The sequence below is a fragment of the Pseudorasbora parva genome, chromosome 4 (assembly GCF_024679245.1).
Source record: "Pseudorasbora parva isolate DD20220531a chromosome 4, ASM2467924v1, whole genome shotgun sequence".
In the NCBI taxonomy this organism is placed as follows: Eukaryota; Metazoa; Chordata; class Actinopteri; order Cypriniformes; family Gobionidae; genus Pseudorasbora; species Pseudorasbora parva.
In genome coordinates this window covers 50,232,361-50,253,835 of record NC_090175.1, presented here as the reverse complement: position 1 = coordinate 50,253,835, position 21,475 = coordinate 50,232,361, and the positions used below count along the sequence as shown (strand labels likewise).

The window sequence follows — 21,475 nt, the reverse complement described above, 5'->3', positions numbered from 1 at the left end:
AATCTACTCAAGTGCCTAAATTAAAAGGCTGTAGTAACATCTGCAGTATGCAGATGGAAAATAGTAATATATAATAATCATATTGAGAAAATAATATCATGTATTATTATTAGTAGTGGTATTTTTTTGTATTATTATTACTACTATCACCACCTTAGTTTAGTTATGTTTACTTTGTTTAATGCTTTGCTTGCTTCTCAAGTTACAACATTTTTAGTTGGTGTAAAAAGACTCATTTTTATGTGTAATATGACTGCTAGAATGAGATGCTAAAACTTATACTACATCCATGTCAAAAGGCATTTTTCAAATAGTATCATACATGCAGGTTTTCTAAGTTCAAATTAGCCTAATAATAATAATACAACATACCAATATATTTAAAAAAGTGAACTAGTTAAGGGAAATGTGTTAAAACTAAAATCATAATTACCATGATTTCCCTTCTTACACTTTTCCTTATAGGCACATTCACTGGATCATTGTATAATGTTGGCAGAGCTTGATTTTTGTAAAAGACTATCTTCATATCACTTTTATGGATATCAGTATAACCCAATGTAGCAGCTCCTTTTAACATTTTCACTTCCTTAACATGAGCTTGGTCTTTGTCAAAAACATCCTAAAACAACACTACCCTGACACCTGCTGGTCAAATAAAGCAACTTCTTCAAGATGAGACTCAACCCCTCCCACAAGCTCAGCATATGAGTTTGGGAGACCAGCAATGAATGGGATTCATAGATGGATCAAGTGGAACCCAAATGTTAAAGGGTTACTCCAGCGATTAGCATATGGCTTTGTATCAGTAGAAACCCTGGAGTATATTCAAATGATTGTGCTTTCCCCCCTCTATCCCCCTGAGACAAAAGATTTATGCATTTTATTTCTGGAAAAATTCCTCCTATGATGCAAATTTACGAGATTTGCATCATAGGAGGAATGTTTGGCCAGCGGCTAAAGATTACAGCCAGCAGAGGGAGCCATTTCTGCATGTTTTGAATCCGCACATGGGGGATGGAGATCACACTCACAGCTCAGCTCAGGCACTCATTTAAATGGAGCTATGGTGAGCAATGTAAGTGTTTTAACTTCTCAAATTAATTTCTATGAAAGTTAAGCTTGCAAAGGCATGAACTGAAACGCGCCAGACTGAACTCGTGTTGTGAATGTATGCCGCGAGTGTAGTCGCGATTACCTCAGCTCTCATCACGAGAGCTCATCAACTCATTATCTCACTCCTGCAGTTAGTGCTCAGTGCTGTGATACTCGCGCGGTGACTCACTCATTATATTGAACAGACACGTTCAGTTTTTAATAGTGTCTTCTCCAACTCAGTCACAGTAACCAAGTAGGTGACTTTGGGAATGGCCTCACAGGGCAGTGAAGCATTCTGGGAATTGTAGTCTTTCATCCCCATGAGACAAAAATGCATTTTCTGTCTTTTCTCAATCTAGAAGGCACCAAATTCAAAAATAATTTCACATTTCTACTACATTGATGACCCAGTTTAAATAAAGATTTATCTTCCCAGCGCTGAAGTATCCCTTTAAGGTCCACATGTGAACAAGTGTAAGATGGTAGATAATGGCCTAGTTTCACAGACAGGGCTTAGATTAAGGGAGGATTGGGACACCCCTCCAAATCATTGAATTCAGGTGTTCCAATCATGGCACGTGTATAAAATCAAGCACCATGCAGACGCTTCTACAAACATTTGTGAAAGAATGGGTTGCTCTCAGGAGCTCAGTGAATTCAAGCGTGGTGCTGTCATAGGTTACCACATGTGCAATAAGTCCATTTGTGAAATTTCCTCACTAAATGTTCCATGGTCAACTGTTAGTGGTATTATAACAAACTGAAAGCAATTGGGAACAACAGCAACTCAGCCACAAAGTGGTAGGCCACATAAAATCACAGAGCTGAGCAATCATGCAATCATAAGCAATCATGCTGAGACGCACAGTGTGCAGAAGTCGCAAACTTTCTGCAGAGTTAGCAGCAGTGCTCCAAACTTTTGTGAAGCTGAAGAACAGTGCATAGCTGCTGCATCCAAGCCTTACATCACCAAGTGCAATGCAAAGCGTTGGATGCAGTGGTGTAAAGCACACCACCACTGGACTCTAGAGACATGTTCAGAGTGACCATTCATGCTTCTCTGTCTGGTAATTTGATGGACGAGTCTGGGTTTGGCAGTTGCCAGGAGAACGGTATACTTGCCTGACTGCATAGTGCAAAGTGTAGCGTTTGGTGGAGGAGGGGTTATGGTGTGGGGCTGTTTTTCAGGGGTTGAGCTTGGCCCCTTAGTTCAAGTGAAAGGAACTCTTTATGCTTCAGCATACCAAGACATTTTGGACAATTTCATATTCCCAACTTTGTGGGAACAGTTTGGGGATGGCCCCTTCCTGTTCCAACATGACTGCGCACCAGTGCATGAAGCAAGGTCCATAACGACATGGATGAGTGAGTTTGGTGTGGAGGAACTTGACTGACCTGCACAGAGTCATGACCTCAACCTGACAGAACACATTTGGGAGGGCCTTCTCGTCCAACATCATTGCCTGACCTCACAAATATGTCTAAAAGAATAGTCAAAAAAAAATCCTATAAACACACTCCTAAACCTTGTGGAGAGCCTTCCCAGAAGAGTTGAAGCTGTTATAGCTGCAAACAGTCAGCCAACTCCTTATTAAACCCTACCGATTAAGAATGGGATGCCATTAATGTTCATGTCCATGTAATGGCTGGAGTCTCAACATTTTGGCAATATAGTGTGCATATTATGCTTATTAGATTTCATATGTTTTAGACTCTGATATTGATATTAATTTGGCATGAAGTGTGTGTACAATAAGTATGCAGGTATGCTATATTCACACCATTTTTATAGGCTATAAAGTCAGCGGACTGGCCACACTCTTCATGTGGACTTTAATCCTTTGGCCACAAGATGTCAGCCAAGGTTCGCAAACTGCCATTATTAATGGACGGATATCACGGCTTCTCGGACATTAATGTTGGAGATTGAGAACTGTTGTTTATATTGTTGTGTGCCAGTCAGCCTTCTTCTAGCCTGATACATTTGTCGCAGTGGACTGTTTATAGCTCGAAACCGTCTTGCGAACGAAATCTCTAATTGTTTTTTTTTTTTTTAATGTAGGCCATACTCTTTAATGAATGTTCTTGAAATTAATGCATAAGCCTATGCTGAATCTACATGTCATTAAAATAAAGAAATAAGTGACTAAAACATTCAGCCCAAAGAACTTGTTGCTTTTTGGCATATGCTTTAATAACGTATCTACTCAATTTAAAGTAGGCTATACTGCATATCCTTGAGCATTGACCATTTCTTTTCTTTTCTTTTCTTTTCTTTTTTATTTCAACGGATCTTTTCATGTCATACACAGAACATCCATTGGGGGGCGTTCTCGTAATTGCAAATTATAAACGGCTTGATGAAAAAAACGACAGCTTTCTGCTCACATGCAGCTAGCCCTCGTTTGTTCAATGGATTAACTCTGTTTTTATTCATAGGCCTACACAGTACATTATACGGCTAGATTAAAATGAATGTATTGAAATGACCCTAAAAAAAGAAAATAAGAATTAACAAAAAGAACAACAGGCTACATCACTTTAATGTAGATCGATTGTGATCAAGTCATGCCAATATAATATTTAAATTAGTCTAGAATAATTAAAGTAGCCTAATGAAAATAGTTTCACCTACCCCAGATGGCAACGTCATGTAAACTTCGTATGCAACATTAATAAAAGCGGCATATTTGATGATGACCTTAAATCTAAATTTTTAAATGTATTTCGTTTTACATCTATTGTGAACCGGTGCCTAAACTGCACATCTTGAAACTTAGCCTTTTACTTTTATGAAAAAGCAGTGCAAACAACCTGTTTTGCAATACTGAAACAATGAAAATAAATGAATGTCTGATACAGTAAAATCTTTGCAAATGTGTTATGCAATGTTGAAGCAGAACGAATAACAAAAGAAGATGAAGCACCATCTTTCTTCAAGAAACTCTCACCTAGTAGGCTATTTCGTATGTGAACGTCGTATCGTTCCAACATCCAATAGGAATACTCAGAATTACTTGGAGATATTTTAGCCATACAAACAACTGAAAAGACAAGTTTAGACTTTTAGCCCCCAGCCTTTTCTTCGATTTGACAGGTGTAAGTTGCGTATTACGTCCTGTTCAAATGACCACAGTATGCTGGCTACAAAAAAAAAGTGAATAAAGTTTTTTTTTTTTTTTTTTTTTTAAACGAAAGCGTGCATATTTTCTTTTCGGAAAACATGTCACATTAAGTAGCTAAAGCAATCCTCTTAGCGGTTTCTACATGTTAATTTGAAAGTAAATGCGACTGGCAGCGTTCCACATTGATTTATTTTACACGACAAGGTGTAGGCTAGTTATTCTTGTAGGCAGCAGTGGAGTTTTCTTTAATTAAGGCAATTATGCTGTTAGCTAATTGGCTGCAACAATTCTGAAAAGCACAACTAAAGCAATCCATAAACCATGTGCACCTGTAATGTATTTTTTATTTTTATTTTTTGCAGTTTCAGGTGCGTTTGTCGTTCGGTTTCACAGTTTTTATAGCCTAGGCTACAGCCTATGGAAAGCGGTTTTTGATTATTTTTTATCCACGAATACCCTATTGTGTTGTCAGGTTCTCGTTATGAGCGCCTATTTTATGTAGAGTAATTAAATATCACTGCAACAGAGCTATTCAAGACCGGACAATATTTCAAACTGTCCATGATGAAATTAAAATAGTTACAACTTCGATTTTTACATGATTTTCGAGACATTTAGAGAAGGGCGTGTGTGTTACATTCAATAATACGAGGTGCGGCCCGTTGCCACATTCATCATCCCATTACTGTACCCAATCCAGGTCCGATACATGAAGGGTAAAATGAATTACCGACGTTAAGTCGTCAATAAAGTCATTTCAGTAAATGGTGTCTCAGATGACTCCGGCATTATTCAACGGGCTTTATCAGCACTGGGGAAATTACGTCGCCTCTACACCTCATGTAATACGGCCCTGCTTACCTTGATAAAGCGCCCTGCCAGCGGGTAGTGACAGTGCTTTTGACCGGCTTTTATTCACTCGCTAGTGATGAACGCCAAGCTGATCAGGCGGAATGGGCGCTAATTAAAACCTATAAATTATCTTTTGCAGCCCCTCTCAAGACGTCGCATGCAGCCGAGATAAGGGCTGGAGTGCTAATTTACCGCCTGAAAAGGAGCGTGCCTCACAATGGCTACTTGGCTCAAATAGCATATTGATAGTGTCCTAATTAGAAATTTATTAAGTACCCACTCGAGCTTTTCGAATAAAGATTTCAACCCAACCTGTTTTATAAATGCTGCATGCACTAAAATTCCATGTTTGCGCTAATGATTATTCTAAATGTTTCGTGTGAGGTCGTGCTTAATCATTTATTTTTAGGGTATTGTTTTGCATAGCCTAATTGGTGAAACTGAGTTTTTAAAACCATTTAGCTTGTTATTAACACGTCCTGCTTTTTTGTTGTGATTTAGGCAATTTTTTCTTTCTTTTTTTGCTGCCACATTTTCTTGATGCGATCATCCATTTGCGAATCGTTTTAGGATGAATGTGTCGTTTCAAGTGAAGGGCTTGGTAAAACAGTAAATTGTCCATTGTTTTATACACTACGAAAATGTAACATGAATGTGATTTATTCATCCAAATCAACACGCATTTATTCAAACCAGAATATAGCCTAATTTAATACGGCTGCATTAACACGATCGGGCTATACACTAGCAAAAGTGTGTTTGATTATGGGTTAGGTCAGGTAGAAATAATCTTGAAGTTATAGGTTAACAATTGCAATTGAATTACCACTTTTGACAGTGGTTGGTTGAAACGTTTCGAATGCCGCAAATAATACGGCCTAGTCTTATTATTATTAGGTAAATTATAGCCTGTCCAATATGATATTAGGCTATGGCTACTTTAAATAGGCTATTTAATATAGGCCCTACATATTGCGGCATTTAGGTTACTTAAAAAAGTCGAACTTTATTTATTATTAATTGGCATGGTCTTTTCTTTTTCTTAACCATAATTTCTTTCCTTTCTAACCTTGACTGAAAGAATAATAATCTTGCTCAAACGATGAAAGCTCACCCCTGTTTTCTTTCCCCGGCTCCGTCTATCGCTAGACTAACGATCTCAGAAAACAGCTATTCGCGATGTCATTAGGCTATAGTGTCTAGTTTTGACAACAAAACAAAAGCAAACAAACAAACAAACAAAAAATACAACGAGCAACTAAAATGATGAATTATCTGGCAGCAGTATCAGATATTTTCTGTCAAAAGCCAATGCCGATCCAGAAACATCCAGTCCTCATTAGAGTGGATTTCCCGTTCGCCAGCTTATTTGGTCTTGGAAATCCATCCATTTGCATAAGATTGTAAAATTCTATTGGACATTCTCCTCTTGTGACACCAAGGATGTTGGTACCCCATTGGTCCATTGCACGTGTGTCTCGCTCACGTGCTTCCGGTTAAGGGAAAAAAGTATGTGAGGGGCACAGTGATTTTAGAAAGAGTTTGTTAAGCGCGAGCTGTCACACGGGGCAGCGAGTCGGGGACTGCGGAGCAGCGCGCGATGTATTGTCTGACATGAATAACGGGTGTGTTTTGACACTTGAAACGCCTTGATCGCGGAAAGCATTCCGATGCTATGACAGTCGCTTCTCTTAAGGTATTTCGTATACCTTTATTTTAACAGTATAGACTGTATTCTTGTTTGTTGTTATCCGGATACCGCTCTTTGCAACAAGTGGAATTTTGGAGTGCATACCACGATCCAGCTGTCATGGAGGAGCAAAAGGATCAAAACAGTCGTGATTCGACTGAATCTGAGAGCGTCTCGCTCTCACCCAATATACCATCTCCTCCGATTTTACCTCACCAGGCTGCGCAGCAAGCCCACAGAACCACGAACTTTTTCATCGACAATATTCTAAGGCCAGATTTCGGCTGCAAGAAAGATCTTGGGAGCAGGGACCGGGCGCAAACCTCGGGTAGGGAGAATGTTAACCCTATGGTAATAAGGCCGTCGCATAATAGCAGCCTTTGCCAGGATTCAAACTGCAGTAGTGACAGCACTTCTTCGTCCTCTTCGTCTTCGCCATCCTCAAAGCAGACCTCGGCAAAGCTTGTCGAGGGAAATGGAACTACCACAGCAAGGTACGGGGAGAATACGCCGTCGATAATGGTGGTGAACGCTAACGGGGGAACTCCGCCAGCTAAAGAATCGCAGCCTTTACTATGGCCTGCGTGGGTGTACTGCACCAGGTACTCGGACAGACCTTCATCTGGTAAGGCGCTAGTTTCTTAATTGCACCGTATGATTCACAAACAGCGATTGACGCTCCACGCGAAAAACTTTTTTTTATTTTATTTTTGTTCCTTTATTTTTTTTTTATTTTTTTATTTTGGAGTGCGCATCATTTTTAATGATTTGGTAGCGCGTTTTAATTTCTCTAGTTTTACGCAGCGTCTGAAGCTGCCACTATAATATGTATCTGTCTTGGATTGTTTTGAGGCATGAGTGTAATAGTCACAATAGTCGTTTATAGGCCGCAAACCTCTAAATGTCTAAGCTTTTCTGTACAAAATAATTGTAGCATGCTATAAAACAATCTACTATAAAGGGAATAGTAAGGATACGCCACTGCCACTAATGTGGAATAGATAAGTTTAATTTTTAGATAATAGTAATCCTTTTGAAATTATTCGGTCTAACCACAGTTTCTAAACATGTTGTTAAACAGCAATAACGAGCATCATTTAATAGCATTAATTCTTAGTCAATGATGGTATGTGTAAATATGAAAGTATATTATCAGCACAAACATCTTTGTGTTAATGAAGGGAACTATAAGACGAGGAAAGTGCCGAGATTTAGTCAATGTTTTGCGGCGTTCGTTAAAATCCACGTCCTTTTGCTGCTGGCTAGCCTAGCCTATTTGTAATGCATTTGTTATTTTATGATATTCGATTTGCATAGCCTAAGTAGGGTATGCTATTTTGTTTTAGGGCCAAAACAGTCAAGGGTCATTTGAATTAATGGATTTTGTCTGTTATGAATCTCCTTAACGTTAATCACGCTGTAAAATGTGTTTAGTTCCTAGCTACCTTGAAGTAGGCTACTTTTTAGACCTGCTCTTAAAACCAGTGTAATCACATTTCAGTAATTATAAATTAGTTTGACTTAGCCTAAACAATACAAATAAAAAACTCGGATCGTTTAGATGTTACCACAAGAAGTAGGCCTACATATAGGTTAACTGACAAAATATTTTTACACTGCATACCTGACACAAAGTCAGCTGGGCTGTTGGAAAAGATGCTTTGATTGACTTCGCTGATTGACTTACTGATTGAGCTATCAGGCACTGGACTTTCGCAGAAGGCAAGCAGAATTTCGATCATATGAGAGCAGTTTCCTGAAGGAAAGGCTTTGGGTTCTGTTCAGTTGTTGATTGATAAAGCAGAAAATTGTTTTCTTGACGTGCGTGTAATATCATGCACACATGCGTGGTGATATTTGCTTTGCATAATATGCAGGTCGTTTGCTTTTCTTATTTTTATTTGCAAATACTGTGCATCAATAATTTTGGATATGAGCTGCATTATTCATAGACATAGCCTGTAAAATGTATTAAACTACTTGTAGGACAATAACAGGTCAGTTGTTGCAACGGAAAAACCGTTTTTAATTTTAAAAATATCTGCTCCTTCTCAGTAATGTTATCTTTAGCAATTAACACAGCTCATCTGCAGAGGTTAGGCCTAGTGCATTCTTTTTTTTTAATGTGCATAATTTAGCTCGGTTTGAAATTTAACTCTGTTTTATTTGTTTGAAATATAGCTATTATTTAGGCTACATGAAAATATAGTTTATAATATACCAAATCGCGAGAGGCCACAGAACAACAAAACCTGATTAACCTATCTATTTTATTTCCTATTTGACTGACAATAACGAGGTGATTTCCTACTTCGACCTTCTATTGTTGTGGAAAACGGGGCGAATATCCTACAGATGTGTCGACATGTTGTCATTTTGTCTGATATGCTGATAGTACTAGTAATAATATACTATGTACATTTAATGCAACCTAACAAAAAAAATTAAATTAAAAAAAATCCGAAAAAGAGCTTCTTTTGTAAGAATAAGCAGACCCACACAAAGACTCATTCGGCTTTCCCGCCATGTTCGCTGGGTGTAAGCTCAAGTGACAGTCGAGGACTGAGGCCTACAAGCAAGCTTTCATTGCAGGTCTTCATATGAATTGCTTATGATTCAATATCTTGTTCATTTAAAAATGCATTTAAATGTTACAATTATTATAGCTAGTTTGTAGTTTAGAAATATAACTGACTTCAGCTTTTTCTGCAGACTTTTTTTCTGGCCTTTTTAGCACATGTCAGCTGAGGACATTCGTACACCCAAACACTCATTATGTTTCATTGCAAAGATCTATTGTTTATTCAGCAATTGAAGACAAAGGGCTGCATAATGACCTGCAGTATGAATTCTTTATCGACGTTTCTAAAGAGAGCGCAGCTGAAATAGCTTGTCCAATACGGAAGTGTCAGGTAGGCCCTCATGTTAACACCGCATCAATCGTTTCACTCACCTGCCAAAGGCATTCTCTGTCAGGTGTGGGTATGTAGCTAGTATTTATACTGCTTTATGATATTTATGTCTTCGTTTTATTGTTGTTTCTACACTAGGCCCAAGGACACGAAAATTGAAAAAGAAGAAAAGCGAGAAGGAAGACAAGCGACCGAGAACCGCTTTCACGGCTGAACAGCTGCAGAGACTTAAATCCGAGTTTCAGGCGAATCGGTACATTACGGAGCAGCGGAGACAGTCACTGGCCCAGGAACTCAACCTCAATGAGTCACAAATAAAAATCTGGTTCCAGAATAAGAGGGCCAAAATCAAAAAGGCCTCTGGCTATAAGAACGGCCTCGCTCTTCAGCTCATGGCTCAAGGACTTTACAACCATTCCACAACCACAGTTCAAGATGAAAAAGAAGATAGCGAATAAAATGGCCCGACTTCTCTCCTAAAAAGGCCATGGACGCTGATCCCAACAAAAGTGATTTTTCATATTTTTTATGAATCAAATGAAAAGGAGAAGTCTTCGAATTCAGCGAAGCGAAGATACGATATTTAAACAAATTTCTGTTTATCATACAGTATATGGACATGCATCTAAATACGAACACTATGAAAATTTATATATAGCCAAAACTGTAAGATGTGTATATTTAATTCCAGGTAAGGGGATGTCTATATTGCTCCTTACTTGATGAATATTTCTAACGTTTCTTCTCCTTTCCCAATGTGGTTGCTCACCGTTTCAGTAGGCCTAAGTGTCAGGCTTTGTTAGAGTTTTTGTGATAGCCCTGTCTCTTAAATCCCTTATCTCACAGTTCTTCAAATGCGTGACTGAACCAACGCTTCAAGCCAAAGATTTTAATATGTTCAGATGATGTTGTCTGAAATAAAAAAGGTAGAATGTGCCATTGCTCTTTTTTTCTTTACTTTTTTCCCCCTGTCTACGAACCCTTAACATAATTACACGATCTGTAGCCATTTAAACGCTACGATGACTTAAACCCCTGATATATTTTTGTTTAATAAATGTATCACAAAACGATGCTTTTCTACGCTACTCTAATTTGTTTGAATGAGGCATCATATAGGCTAGTGTAATTATGATGGGGAGATCACGATATTGTTTTTTTTTTTTTTTTAAGGGTACTACGTATGATTATTAAATTTCACTTAATTTAATTGTAATATGTGCCATTTTGATAGCCTATATAATTAAGTATAAAACATGTAAGGGCAGCTAATATAATAGGCTACGAAATATATAACGATATTTGATTCTGGCTGACAGTATTGTGTAGGCTAGTTCAATTCCACACAAAAAATATAAAGGCTAATAAAAACTTATACTATTTTTCTAAATAAAATTTAAATTAAATCTTGGAGCACACTTTTTATTTATTTTAATTTAGACAAGATGGGCATTCATTCTTTATAACGCCGACGATGAAACTATTGATTTAAAAATTCTGCGCATTAAAATGGTAGACTATATTTCAAAATAATTGTGCTCTGCAAATGTCCTAGACTTAATTAAATGTGAGACGATTTAATAGCTGATTAATCTTCCTTATGCAACGGCATCTTTTAGACACAATTTCTTCATGCCTAAAGGCCTATTGCATTAATCTCGGCAGCATTTGTTGATCTCGGTTAGCATGATATCAGAATTTGCATCAGCGTATATCATGTGTTTGACCGCACATACTTTTAATGAACTGTTTGAAAGTAGATTACCAACCATAAAAATAGTTTTCTTATGTTGCCGTCACACATCTGACTACTTGCGATGACAGCGGCGCAGAGAGCGCTCGGCGTTTGGCTGCCGATAGAAGGGTCTTTGCGAGGCAGTGTGCAGGAGTCTGTGTCTAGTAGGGATCAAAGAACAGATCCAGGATAACTCTCCCAGCGAGGTTAAAAGGTCAAGTTGAGCAGTCAAAACAAAATCACGGATGTCTAAAAACACCGCATTCTCTCTGAACAGTCCGCGTATTGTTAAGGCAAAGCACATTGAACACGTGCGTTGCAAAGTAGCATATTAAACGTTTTGAGGCCAATAAAGAATATGTTGTGACAATTTTGTTTGGGGGGCCTGAGAGCCGGGAACAGTAGGCTATTATAAAATGATTTGGGTGAATAATGTTATTTCAAGTCAAACTGGGCCTATGTTAAACGTGCAGAAAGATCTTATAATACGTGCAGAAATTTGAAGCATCTTAATTGTTTACATTTTCATAATAATTTAAACTGAGGGATCTTGCAGTGCCAATAACATAAAATGTTATAAGACTAATCGTCTAAAGCCTCTCATAATGCATTACGTCTAATGTACGTATTTTCCACACAAGTGAGTCAAGACTTAAGCAATACAAGAAGGGGCGAGTATACAATGAGTCTTAATGTAAAATGCGCTGTCCTGTCAGATAATGTTTGGGACAAAACTTCATAAGCCCGTTTAATTATGGTTTATTCCCACAGATATCGGAAGGATTGCGTAATACTGAAATATATTAGGCTATAAACAAGACTTAAAAGCAATAATCAACCGTCTAAATTTACAGCTACGCTCCGGATTTATGTTTTATTTGTGTTAGTCCAGCAGGCCTCGACTTTCTAGAATGTTTTCACTCAGAGATATGCCTATAAACAGAGGGAGCCACATCAGAAGTTAATAATCATTTATTAGTTAAAATGAATTGTTTTGAAATATTCAGTGTTGTCAGCGTTTCGCAAAAAAATGATTTACATTTGTCTCCATGTTCAGATTATATGGCGCTGTTTGCATTTTTCGGACGATTGTTCCACAAATTGATTGTTGTTTAATTCCGTTAATTTTTCTAAAACAATTTCTTGACAATTGTTATTGCATGCACGACTAGGTTATCAAATTTGAATCTTTCAGTTCATGACGCATTTATTGTGAGAGGGGACCTGAGATAGAAAGCTAAGAGCTAGGCTACTTCTTGTCATAAATATGTTATTATATGTGACAATATTGAAATGAGCAGGGAGTAAGAGTGTAGCTACAAGCCTAATGTTACAGGATTTCTCGTTTTATTATTTATTATAATATTTAGAGTTCTGAAAATGTTTAGCTATAGCCTTCGTAATTGTTTTAAATTACAGAGAAAAAAAGGGAATTACTATTTTAAATCTACTTTCTTTCACTCTTACTAGAATAATTCCTGCTATTCTTTAACGTAAACGTAAAAAAGTATTGAATTAATAAATATTTTGCCTTCCCCGTGGAATAGGCTAGGGTTTTGCCATCACAGGAGGCCGCAGGCGGCTTTTATTTTTAATTATTTTAGCTGCTAATAAACTGCTGCATAATATTCAGCGGATTTAATTAACACATAGCACTAAGACCCATTTTAAAAGCACCTGTACATTAAATATTAATTGCCATAAGCCGATTGAGATTACTTATTTAAACAGGTAGGCTATAGGTAGAACGATTATTAATTTGCTTTCGTATATGGACGAGTCATCCCCTTGTGTTTTGTAATAAAATGTTAGGCTATATGAAGGTGCTTATTATTCATTTTAAGTTGTGCAATAAAGAGCAAACGAATCCCGAATCCCATGTCTGACAAATTAAATAATAGTGAGATTTTGAATGTGTAATTTACATTTTATTTACAAAACATCTCAATAAAAAACTTCGCAAGGCCCGGCTATATTAATCATGCTACAATAGTTCCCCCATTCATTTATGTTTAATGCGTTTACCCCACAATCTGCTGTTTGATAAAAAGAAAAAATCAATCCTAATTTATATACAATGTTATAGGCTAATGTGGAGTAAGCTAATTGTTCGCACATAATTAAATGGGCAAAATATCATTTAGTCAATCAAATAAAATACTTGGGTCAACATTTTGGTGCTCAAAATCAAAAGGCTATGAAGTTTTTTTTTTTTTTTTTTTTTTTTTTTTTCATTGTTAGGTTGGTTTTACTGATCGTTTATTTAGGCTACGTCTATATGTTTTTTTAAGTTTTGTGCAATTTTGTTCTTGCCCATTTTATCAAAAGCCATTATATTGTGGGCCAAATAAATGGTCAATCCACATATCCACTGCAAGGACCATAATCACCGATCACCTTGCTAAATATATATCACTTATTTAAAAAACGTCACAAAACCGCCTGTCTTCGTTCAGCAGGTGCATCGATAAAACAAAAGGCAACTGATCGGCGCGTGCTCACTACACTCTGCCCTACAGCCACCATACAACATGTATTTAATATATATGCAAATGAAAGCAATAAAAGACGAAACTATGGAGATTATTTAGCAGAGTAGGCTAGCTGCAAACGAAACACTAGAAAGCTTCAGCCAAAGGTAAGAGAACGTCAGCCTGTTTTCACAGAAAAATAGGAGAGGAGGACATAGGCTAATGTTTGGCGAAATGGCAAGTGGTGGACCTCAGAGAAAGCAAGCGAAAAGGCGAAGGCCATAGGGGTTGAGGACAGGGAAATCTTGCTCCATCGACGGCACAAATTTCACAGTCTCGGTTTGTGCCCTCGTTGACCAGAGGCAAACGTGCACCATTGATCAAAGAACAGCGGAAGAGGCCAGTGACCCTGAATAGGACTAAAGGATGCAAATATAGGAGCTAAGTGATTGGTAATCCTATTAGAAAACACCGTGGGTGGGGAGCAGCGGTTCAGGAGCTATTCGCGTCACAACACTACCAGCTCTTGATGCTTACAAACGGCGGTGCTCTTGTACACACACAGCTAACATGTGTTTCTGTTGTGCGCACGCGCGCACGCATGCACAGGCATCATCGCTTCGATCACAAACCAGCACGGCCCCACTTAACTCGAATATAATCCCCCACGGAATTACTGAGCAGAATGTGTGGTAAAAAGGATCAAATCAGTGGGACATGCATTGGAAAGAGGATGTCTTTCTGTCACAAACTTCTAAAATAAAGCACCAACAGTTAATTTAATTCACACATCTGGCAAATCTATACACACTCCATTCTTTCATGCATTATATCACAAAACGATTTAGTTTAAAAGCTGCTCTAAGGTCAAATGTCTATTCTCTCGTTTTTAGAATAGATACGCCTTCCCAAATGCACTGTCCTATTCTAAACCTGCCCCCTTCCTTCAAGGTCCACATCACTTCAGTTTTTGCTGTTGAAATGTGTGACAAATGTATACAGAGGCAATACTGGTGGGGTGATTCAACAAAGGATGGCATTGAATGTTAACCTCCCAATGCGCCAGTGTAGGCATTAGGAGCACTGGGAGAGCAGCCACAAACGTGGGAGCAGATAAATGAACATTACATGGTGGATACAACCAAGTACCTTCATTCCCCCTTAACCCACCCCAATCTGGTCAGCTGCACAGAGCCAGACACAAACGCACTGCTGCAAAGGCTTTGTAAAAGAAGAGTACGGTGAGATACACATATATCAATTGAGAGATAATCTGCACAACATTGTTTCTGGCTGGCTGATTTTAGATACATCTAAACAAATTTGTTATTAAGTTATTACTGTTTTTTTTTTTTTTTTTACATTATTTACATATAAATAAGAGCATTACAAACAGAGTATATTTGTGAAATTATTTAAAATCACGTACTGAGGCAATAAAACCAGTCGGTCAAAAAAAAAAAAAAAAAACTTGCAATGTAGGCTATATTGTTTATGTATTTTCCGTTTTAACTTAGTCAATTAAATGTGTCTGTCAAATGTGCAAATGTCATAGGCCTATATATATATATATATATATATATATATATATATATATATATATATATATATATATATATATATATATATATATATATATATAGGCCTAGCCTATGGCCTAATTCACTTTTTTCTTTTGTAGCTTGCTACCGTTTTTCAAATAGCTGGCCGGTGTCTTACCACAGTCACGCGGTTTAGATGCATGATGTTGATAAAACATCTGGATATTCAGTTTTATAGTTATAGTTTATATTTCCAGTTCTCGTTGCATGAAAGGTAGCCTAGGCTACTGCAGTGGTGCCGTAAAAAACATTTCGTCACGTTTTGTCGCAGCTCCACGTATAGCCTGATCAACGACAAATAGCCTACCTATAGCCTATCTGGAAGATAAAAACGTGCAAGCTCTTTTAATCTATTTTAAAACAATTTTCTTAGGGCTAATCCATTTTCATAAAGGTCAAAATGTGATTTAAAAAAACGTATACATGGGCCTAATGACATTGACAGTAACATCAAAATAGGCCTAATATTTAAATTAATAATATTATAAACATTTGAACTAAATAAAATATTCAGGCTAAACACAGATCAGGCACAGGCACAACGCTATCAATATTCATTTTAATTAAGAAACAAGATTTAATGTAGGCTAATTGTTAACTTAATAGATTCGGACAAAAATAAATGTCATAATATATGAAAGGAAGAAGAGTTGACAAGAATTCTAATTACAAACAGAAGGGGTCCTATCGCGGGACAGCGGTGGGTGTTCACCCAGTTCACAATGGCATCTGCTGTACAGATTTTTCAGGGCCCATCCTGTCAGGGCGCTTTTTTATATAATGAAGGTACACGCACAAAGAGAACAAAGCGCGGGACACCTGGTATCATAATATGCGATGGGTGGTCAAGAGGCTCTTCACTCCGCGTGCCTCTCACATGTGGTATTACTTTACCGTCTCCAGCAGACGCAGACAGACAGACAGGGCCTTCCACGATGCGCGCTAGCATTAGCGGCTAGGTTTTCACCGTCGGCCTTGCACTTCAAAAGGCGGGGGAATCGCGAAGTCTCCTCTTCTCGGTCTCTCATCGCTGGCTGCGCAGTCCCGAGGTGGCGAGAGGTGAGCCGGGGAACAGTTCGTCATATTCAATTAGCACACGGCTGTCACAGGCCGTGATGTCATTCCCCGCGAGAGAATATGAGCGATTGTCCCACTTTTGAGAAGACATGATCTGAGAAACAAGCACCATCTCAGAGCATCAGCAGGATATGTTAAAAATAGAATATTAGAACATGAGCTTCTGAATTCTATTCTGTCCCCTTGCGGTTTTAACATTTACAAAAAAAACAACAATCCTTAAAGCACAGATTGGCTATCTAAACATTTTAAGCATATTTTGGGCTTGGGCTTTAGCTTACCCTCCTAAATCCCTTTTTTGAAAAGCATTAGGGTTTCCCAAATTATAATTGTTTTTCTCTTCAGAAAGAGCCACATGTCATCACTGAAAGCTGATGGAGCCCATGATGACATGTGAGGCACATGCAATGCAGATGAAATAGGCCTGTTTTAAAATCTGATCTGAAGTAGCCTCAAAAGTGATTTTAATTGAAGAATTGCCCAAAAATAGCCTACTTGTCTAAAGACATACACATTTTAGACATACATGCATTTGAATAGCCTACTATAGCCACCTCTTTATGCTATTTGGGGTTACACTTTATTTAAAGGTGTCATTTTTACAGTGTAATTATACAATTAAGTAGCCTAAGTAATAGTAATTAACTGCATGTACTTATATAATTAAGATTATAATTATATATTGGATTATGGTTATGGTTACAATATACGGTCAAAAGTTACCTATCTGGTCCAAATGGACTTGTATTGGTGCCCATGTAGTGCATAAATTGTGGTTCAATCGTAATCATTTTTTACATGTATTTAGCCTAAATAAAGGCAGTTTATTTAGATGTTACCACAAATAACATTTTTATGTTAGTTTGACCAAATTGTAGGCCTATCTAAATTTATCTGAGCAATAAGAGCATAACACCCCCCCCCCCCCCCCCCCTTCATGAGATGCCTAATATCAAATCTAATTTTAACCAAGTCTAAATCTTATAGCCACTTTAATTCCTATTCAAATACGACAAGTGTCATCTCGCCATCTTTTCAATTTTCAACAAAACCGATTTAAAGTATAGGCCTGTTAATGTATGTTGTGTGGGTGTCAGTGGTGAAAACACACCTGTCAACGCATATGCATATGCCTGTATCATTACCCAAATAAGGTCCTGTTCTGGGACTACTTTAACCTCACCTAAAATCCATATGATAATCTGTTATGGCACCAGCTCGCTCCCCAGCTCCGTGATTTACGGTTTTGTGACAGCCCCTAGCCCTCCTGCACAGCAAAGTTAAATGACCCGAAAATAACATTAATATGTACCAAGGTCTGATGGAGTACCGTACAGGAGGGGTGGTCTGCGGCGTCGGCTTTCACCCGCAGGAATATAAACTCAAGGGTCAGTATGGGTCAAGGGGCGGCATCAACGATACAGCTGAAGTGCAAAGCCGACAGAAGAGAAGAGAAGTGGAAAGTTATCTTCAGGCTGAAGATGATTTCATTTGACGTGAACACAAGATTAATGTTGAATGAAATATCTGATGATAATAAAATAACTGACAAACACATCAGAATGCAATTTCTGTTCATAACTGCCTTTTGGGGGCTTACATTTTATTAACAGAGAGAGGTTTCATTTCTTGGCTAAATTATTTGTGTAAATATTTTATAAAATAGAGAACATGCTTGCTTTCCTTGCTGGATCAGAGTTCACTAGTTTTGGATGAGTGTCAGAAACTATTAAACTATAACTATAAACTATAACAGTAGACAGTTGTTTACCATCATAAATTAAGTGAAATTGAGACAAAGATAAAAAATAAAATGAAAAAAAAAAAAACCTGAAAAAATAGTCAGAAGTAATAAACTCAAACAAACCATTTTCTTTTTTTCTTTATAGTCGCTGTTAGTTAATGCGTAGGTATCAGCATTCCTGTATGTAAAAGTTTTGGTTTTGTAAAAATTAAATAAATAAATAAAAATGTGAAATAAATTAATATTTGTATTCAACAAGGGTGCATTAAATTAATTAAAAATGTCAGTAAAGACAAAAATATTCCAATTTCAAATAATTGTTGTTCATCAAAGTCCACACAATTATTAGGCAGGACAAATCTTTTCAACATTAATAATAATAATAATAATAATAATAATAATAACAACAACAATAATACTGTTTCTTTAGCATCAAATGTAATAACTGCTAAAAAAAAATCCTGCTAGAAAAATATTTCATAATATTACTTTTTATTTTTTATCAAATAAATGTAGCCTTAGTGAACAAGAGACTTCTTCCGAAAACATAAAAATAGCGTATACCCATGCATGCACCCCAAACTATCGAATGGTATAGTATACTGTATTTATGTATATTTATCTTTCGTGCTCTCCTCTATACTGACCTGGTATCTTGCTTAAGGGCAAATTTAGATTTTCTCAAACCAGTTACGAGCCCTTGAGCTTTAACCAGTACACCCCATCACCCCCACTCCTTCGCTCACTAACTCACTCGGCCTTTCAGATGACAGAACCAGCTCAAGATACCGAGAGATTTCTGGGGCAGCCGCACAGCATTGAGCGTGAAGAAGTCCTTTTACGCAGCCTGCGAGATGTGTGGTCCGAAGGGCGCTATTCCATTCCTCTCTCTTTGTCTTGTGTGTGTGAGCTCACTGTGTGTCTGCCCAGACAAGAAAAAAAACACACACACATATTACAGCAACAACTGTTCCATGTGAGTAAATCATTTTATGGATGTTCAGGAAGTTTGTGTTGGGATCAGGGTGGGATGGCTGGGCTGTAGCGTAAAGACGGTAATACGCCGGAATGCATCAGGGTTTATCGGAATTGCAGGCTGATCTGTCCCGTGACGACAGGTGCCAGTGTCCGAGACACCTGTAGTCCTGACACAAATTTTTACTAAAAAAAAGGTACAAGAGCTGTCACTGGGGTGATACCCTTTTTTTAAAAGCTATATACCAGTTAGGTATTAATATGTATACTTTAGGTATATGCACCGTTTAGGGGTAAATGAGGTTCAGTATAAAGGGTGCTGCCCCAGTGACAGCTTTTGTACCTTTTTTTCAAAGAGTGTAAAAGTGGAACAATTATCCTACATCTGCAATTTTGTCTTTTGAAAGAGGCCAAATCTGCTTACAAACAATTTCCAGTCATAAAACAATTTAAAAACAATAAAAGTCAACCCAAATATTCATATTTTGTCCTGTCTTCCCGTGCTTTTGTATTTGTTGATTTTTGTCTGACATACTAAGTTTAGCGATGCACTTGTGGTGAAGAATCAGGCAAAATCTACTGCGGCGTGTTTAAGAAGCCGAGACGACTGCTTAAAAACACGTTTCCATCTAGCAGTCGCAGATGTCTATGAAAAAAAGAGATCCTGACACACAGCTGCTGCCCAAATCTGCCTTGAATCAACGGACGAACTGTGTCACACACTTCGCACATTCCTTTCAAAGTCACTTTTATGCATGTAAACACAGTTTGAGCTGAACAAAATTACCACTAAGTACGTAATTGATTAAAAAACACATAAATATATTTTATTTATGTTTTCTATATCGCTGTAGGACACGAGCATGGAAATACTTACGGAGGAGGCCCGGATGTCAGTTCCCCCTCATGCCCTCAACAGAATGGACCTCCAAGCAGCGTGACATTACTCCATCAATCTGTGTTTAAAGAGCAGTGTGTGTCCGCAGTGCAGCATGTTAACAGGCATCTCTCTCTTTCTCTTCACGTCCATTTTCAGACACACACAAAATCCCACATGCTCATCTATTCCATTTCCATCACACTTATACATATAAACACACACTCTTGAATATGTGGTTTACGAGGACTCTCCATAGGCATGATACGGTACAAATCATATATTCTATCCCCTTACACTAACCCTACCCATTACAATGCATTTTTACATTTTCAAAAAATATTCTTCATGGGGACCTCAATTTAGGACCCCACAGTGACACAAGTCCCCCTGAGTCAGTGTGCATTCAGGTTGAAGCCGCAACCGTGATAGAAAAACCTGAACACACACAAACACACACACATTCTAGTATATCGGAGGACATTCATTGGCACAATGTAATCTAACTTCTTACAACTAGGTACCTAACCTGAAGCCTTACCCCAAACCTTGCCGTAACCTAATTATAACCTTATACTTAAAGCCAAGTCTTGACCCTCAAACAGGCCTTTTAAAGGGGTCACTAAAAAAGCGAGAACGGGCTAACATGTCCTCACCTTACTCTCTTTGTCCTCCCTCCACTCGTTTAAAACTCAAACCAGTCCTCACAAAGATTGTTGTACAAGTACACACACATCTCGCCCGCTGTGCTATATTTTTACCTGAAGCCCAAAGAACAAGAGCACTTGTCAGCCAGACTAAACCAAACCAAACATTTGGCTGCTGTCACTCAAAAGAACAGTATCTATCTGTTCATTGCAATTAGATCTACTTGTAGCTTTCACATAACATCTCCATTCTACATCTGTTTCAAAGGTCACTGCGGTTCGAGCCATGACAGTGTAAGTTTACTGGGATGCAATTTCAAATTGATGATGAAGCAACCCTGATCCCTGATTCCTTTCCTGACTTTACTTTCCAGTCTTCAGTTATAGGTTTATTAGCAATTCTGTTCAAAATAAAGATATGTTTTGGGACACATTTTGTCTGTCATACATTAAGAGCTGAACATAAGTAATAAAACTTCATAAATTACACTTGTGGATGCCTGTCCTAGAGTACATTAAGTTAACTTAAGATTAAGTCCATTGGTGAGAATTTGAGCTCAAACATAATTGCAAAAGTGGCTTATAAACATTACCATCCAAAAGTGTAGGGCCTGAGTATATTTTTTATATTTATCAAATAATGTATATTCTTTTGAGCTTTTACCCATTAT

The 21,475-nt window shown here is 37.7% G+C and overlaps 2 protein-coding genes across 2 annotated transcripts in view; one reads left to right on the top strand and one right to left on the bottom strand.

Annotated features, from left to right (window-relative positions):
* Positions 1–17,115, bottom strand: part of efnb2b (ephrin-B2b) — a 41,060-nt gene extending 23,945 nt beyond the window's left edge. The window contains exon 1 of the mRNA XM_067442165.1: positions 16,379–17,115. Within this exon, the coding sequence (XP_067298266.1) occupies positions 16,379–16,512 (134 nt within the window). The 5' untranslated portion in view covers positions 16,513–17,115. The remainder of the gene's footprint in view (positions 1–16,378) is intronic.
* Positions 6,607–10,750, top strand: en1b (engrailed homeobox 1b). Its single transcript, XM_067442164.1, has 2 exons — positions 6,607–7,390; positions 9,816–10,750. Exons 1-2 carry the CDS (start codon positions 6,886–6,888, stop codon positions 10,133–10,135), a joined length of 825 nt encoding a protein of 274 aa, XP_067298265.1. The 5' UTR covers positions 6,607–6,885; the 3' UTR covers positions 10,136–10,750.
* Positions 17,116–21,475: the final 4,360 nt, after the last annotated feature.

Excerpts from the sequence above, each read along its gene's own strand:
- en1b (XM_067442164.1), top strand. The coding sequence starts at position 6,886 with ATGGAGGAGCAAAAGGATCAAAACAGTCGTGATTCGACTGAATCTGAG. Across the intron at positions 7,391-9,815 it reads CTCGGACAGACCTTCATCTG|GCCCAAGGACACGAAAATTG; the intron begins GTAAGGCGCTAG and ends TTTCTACACTAG.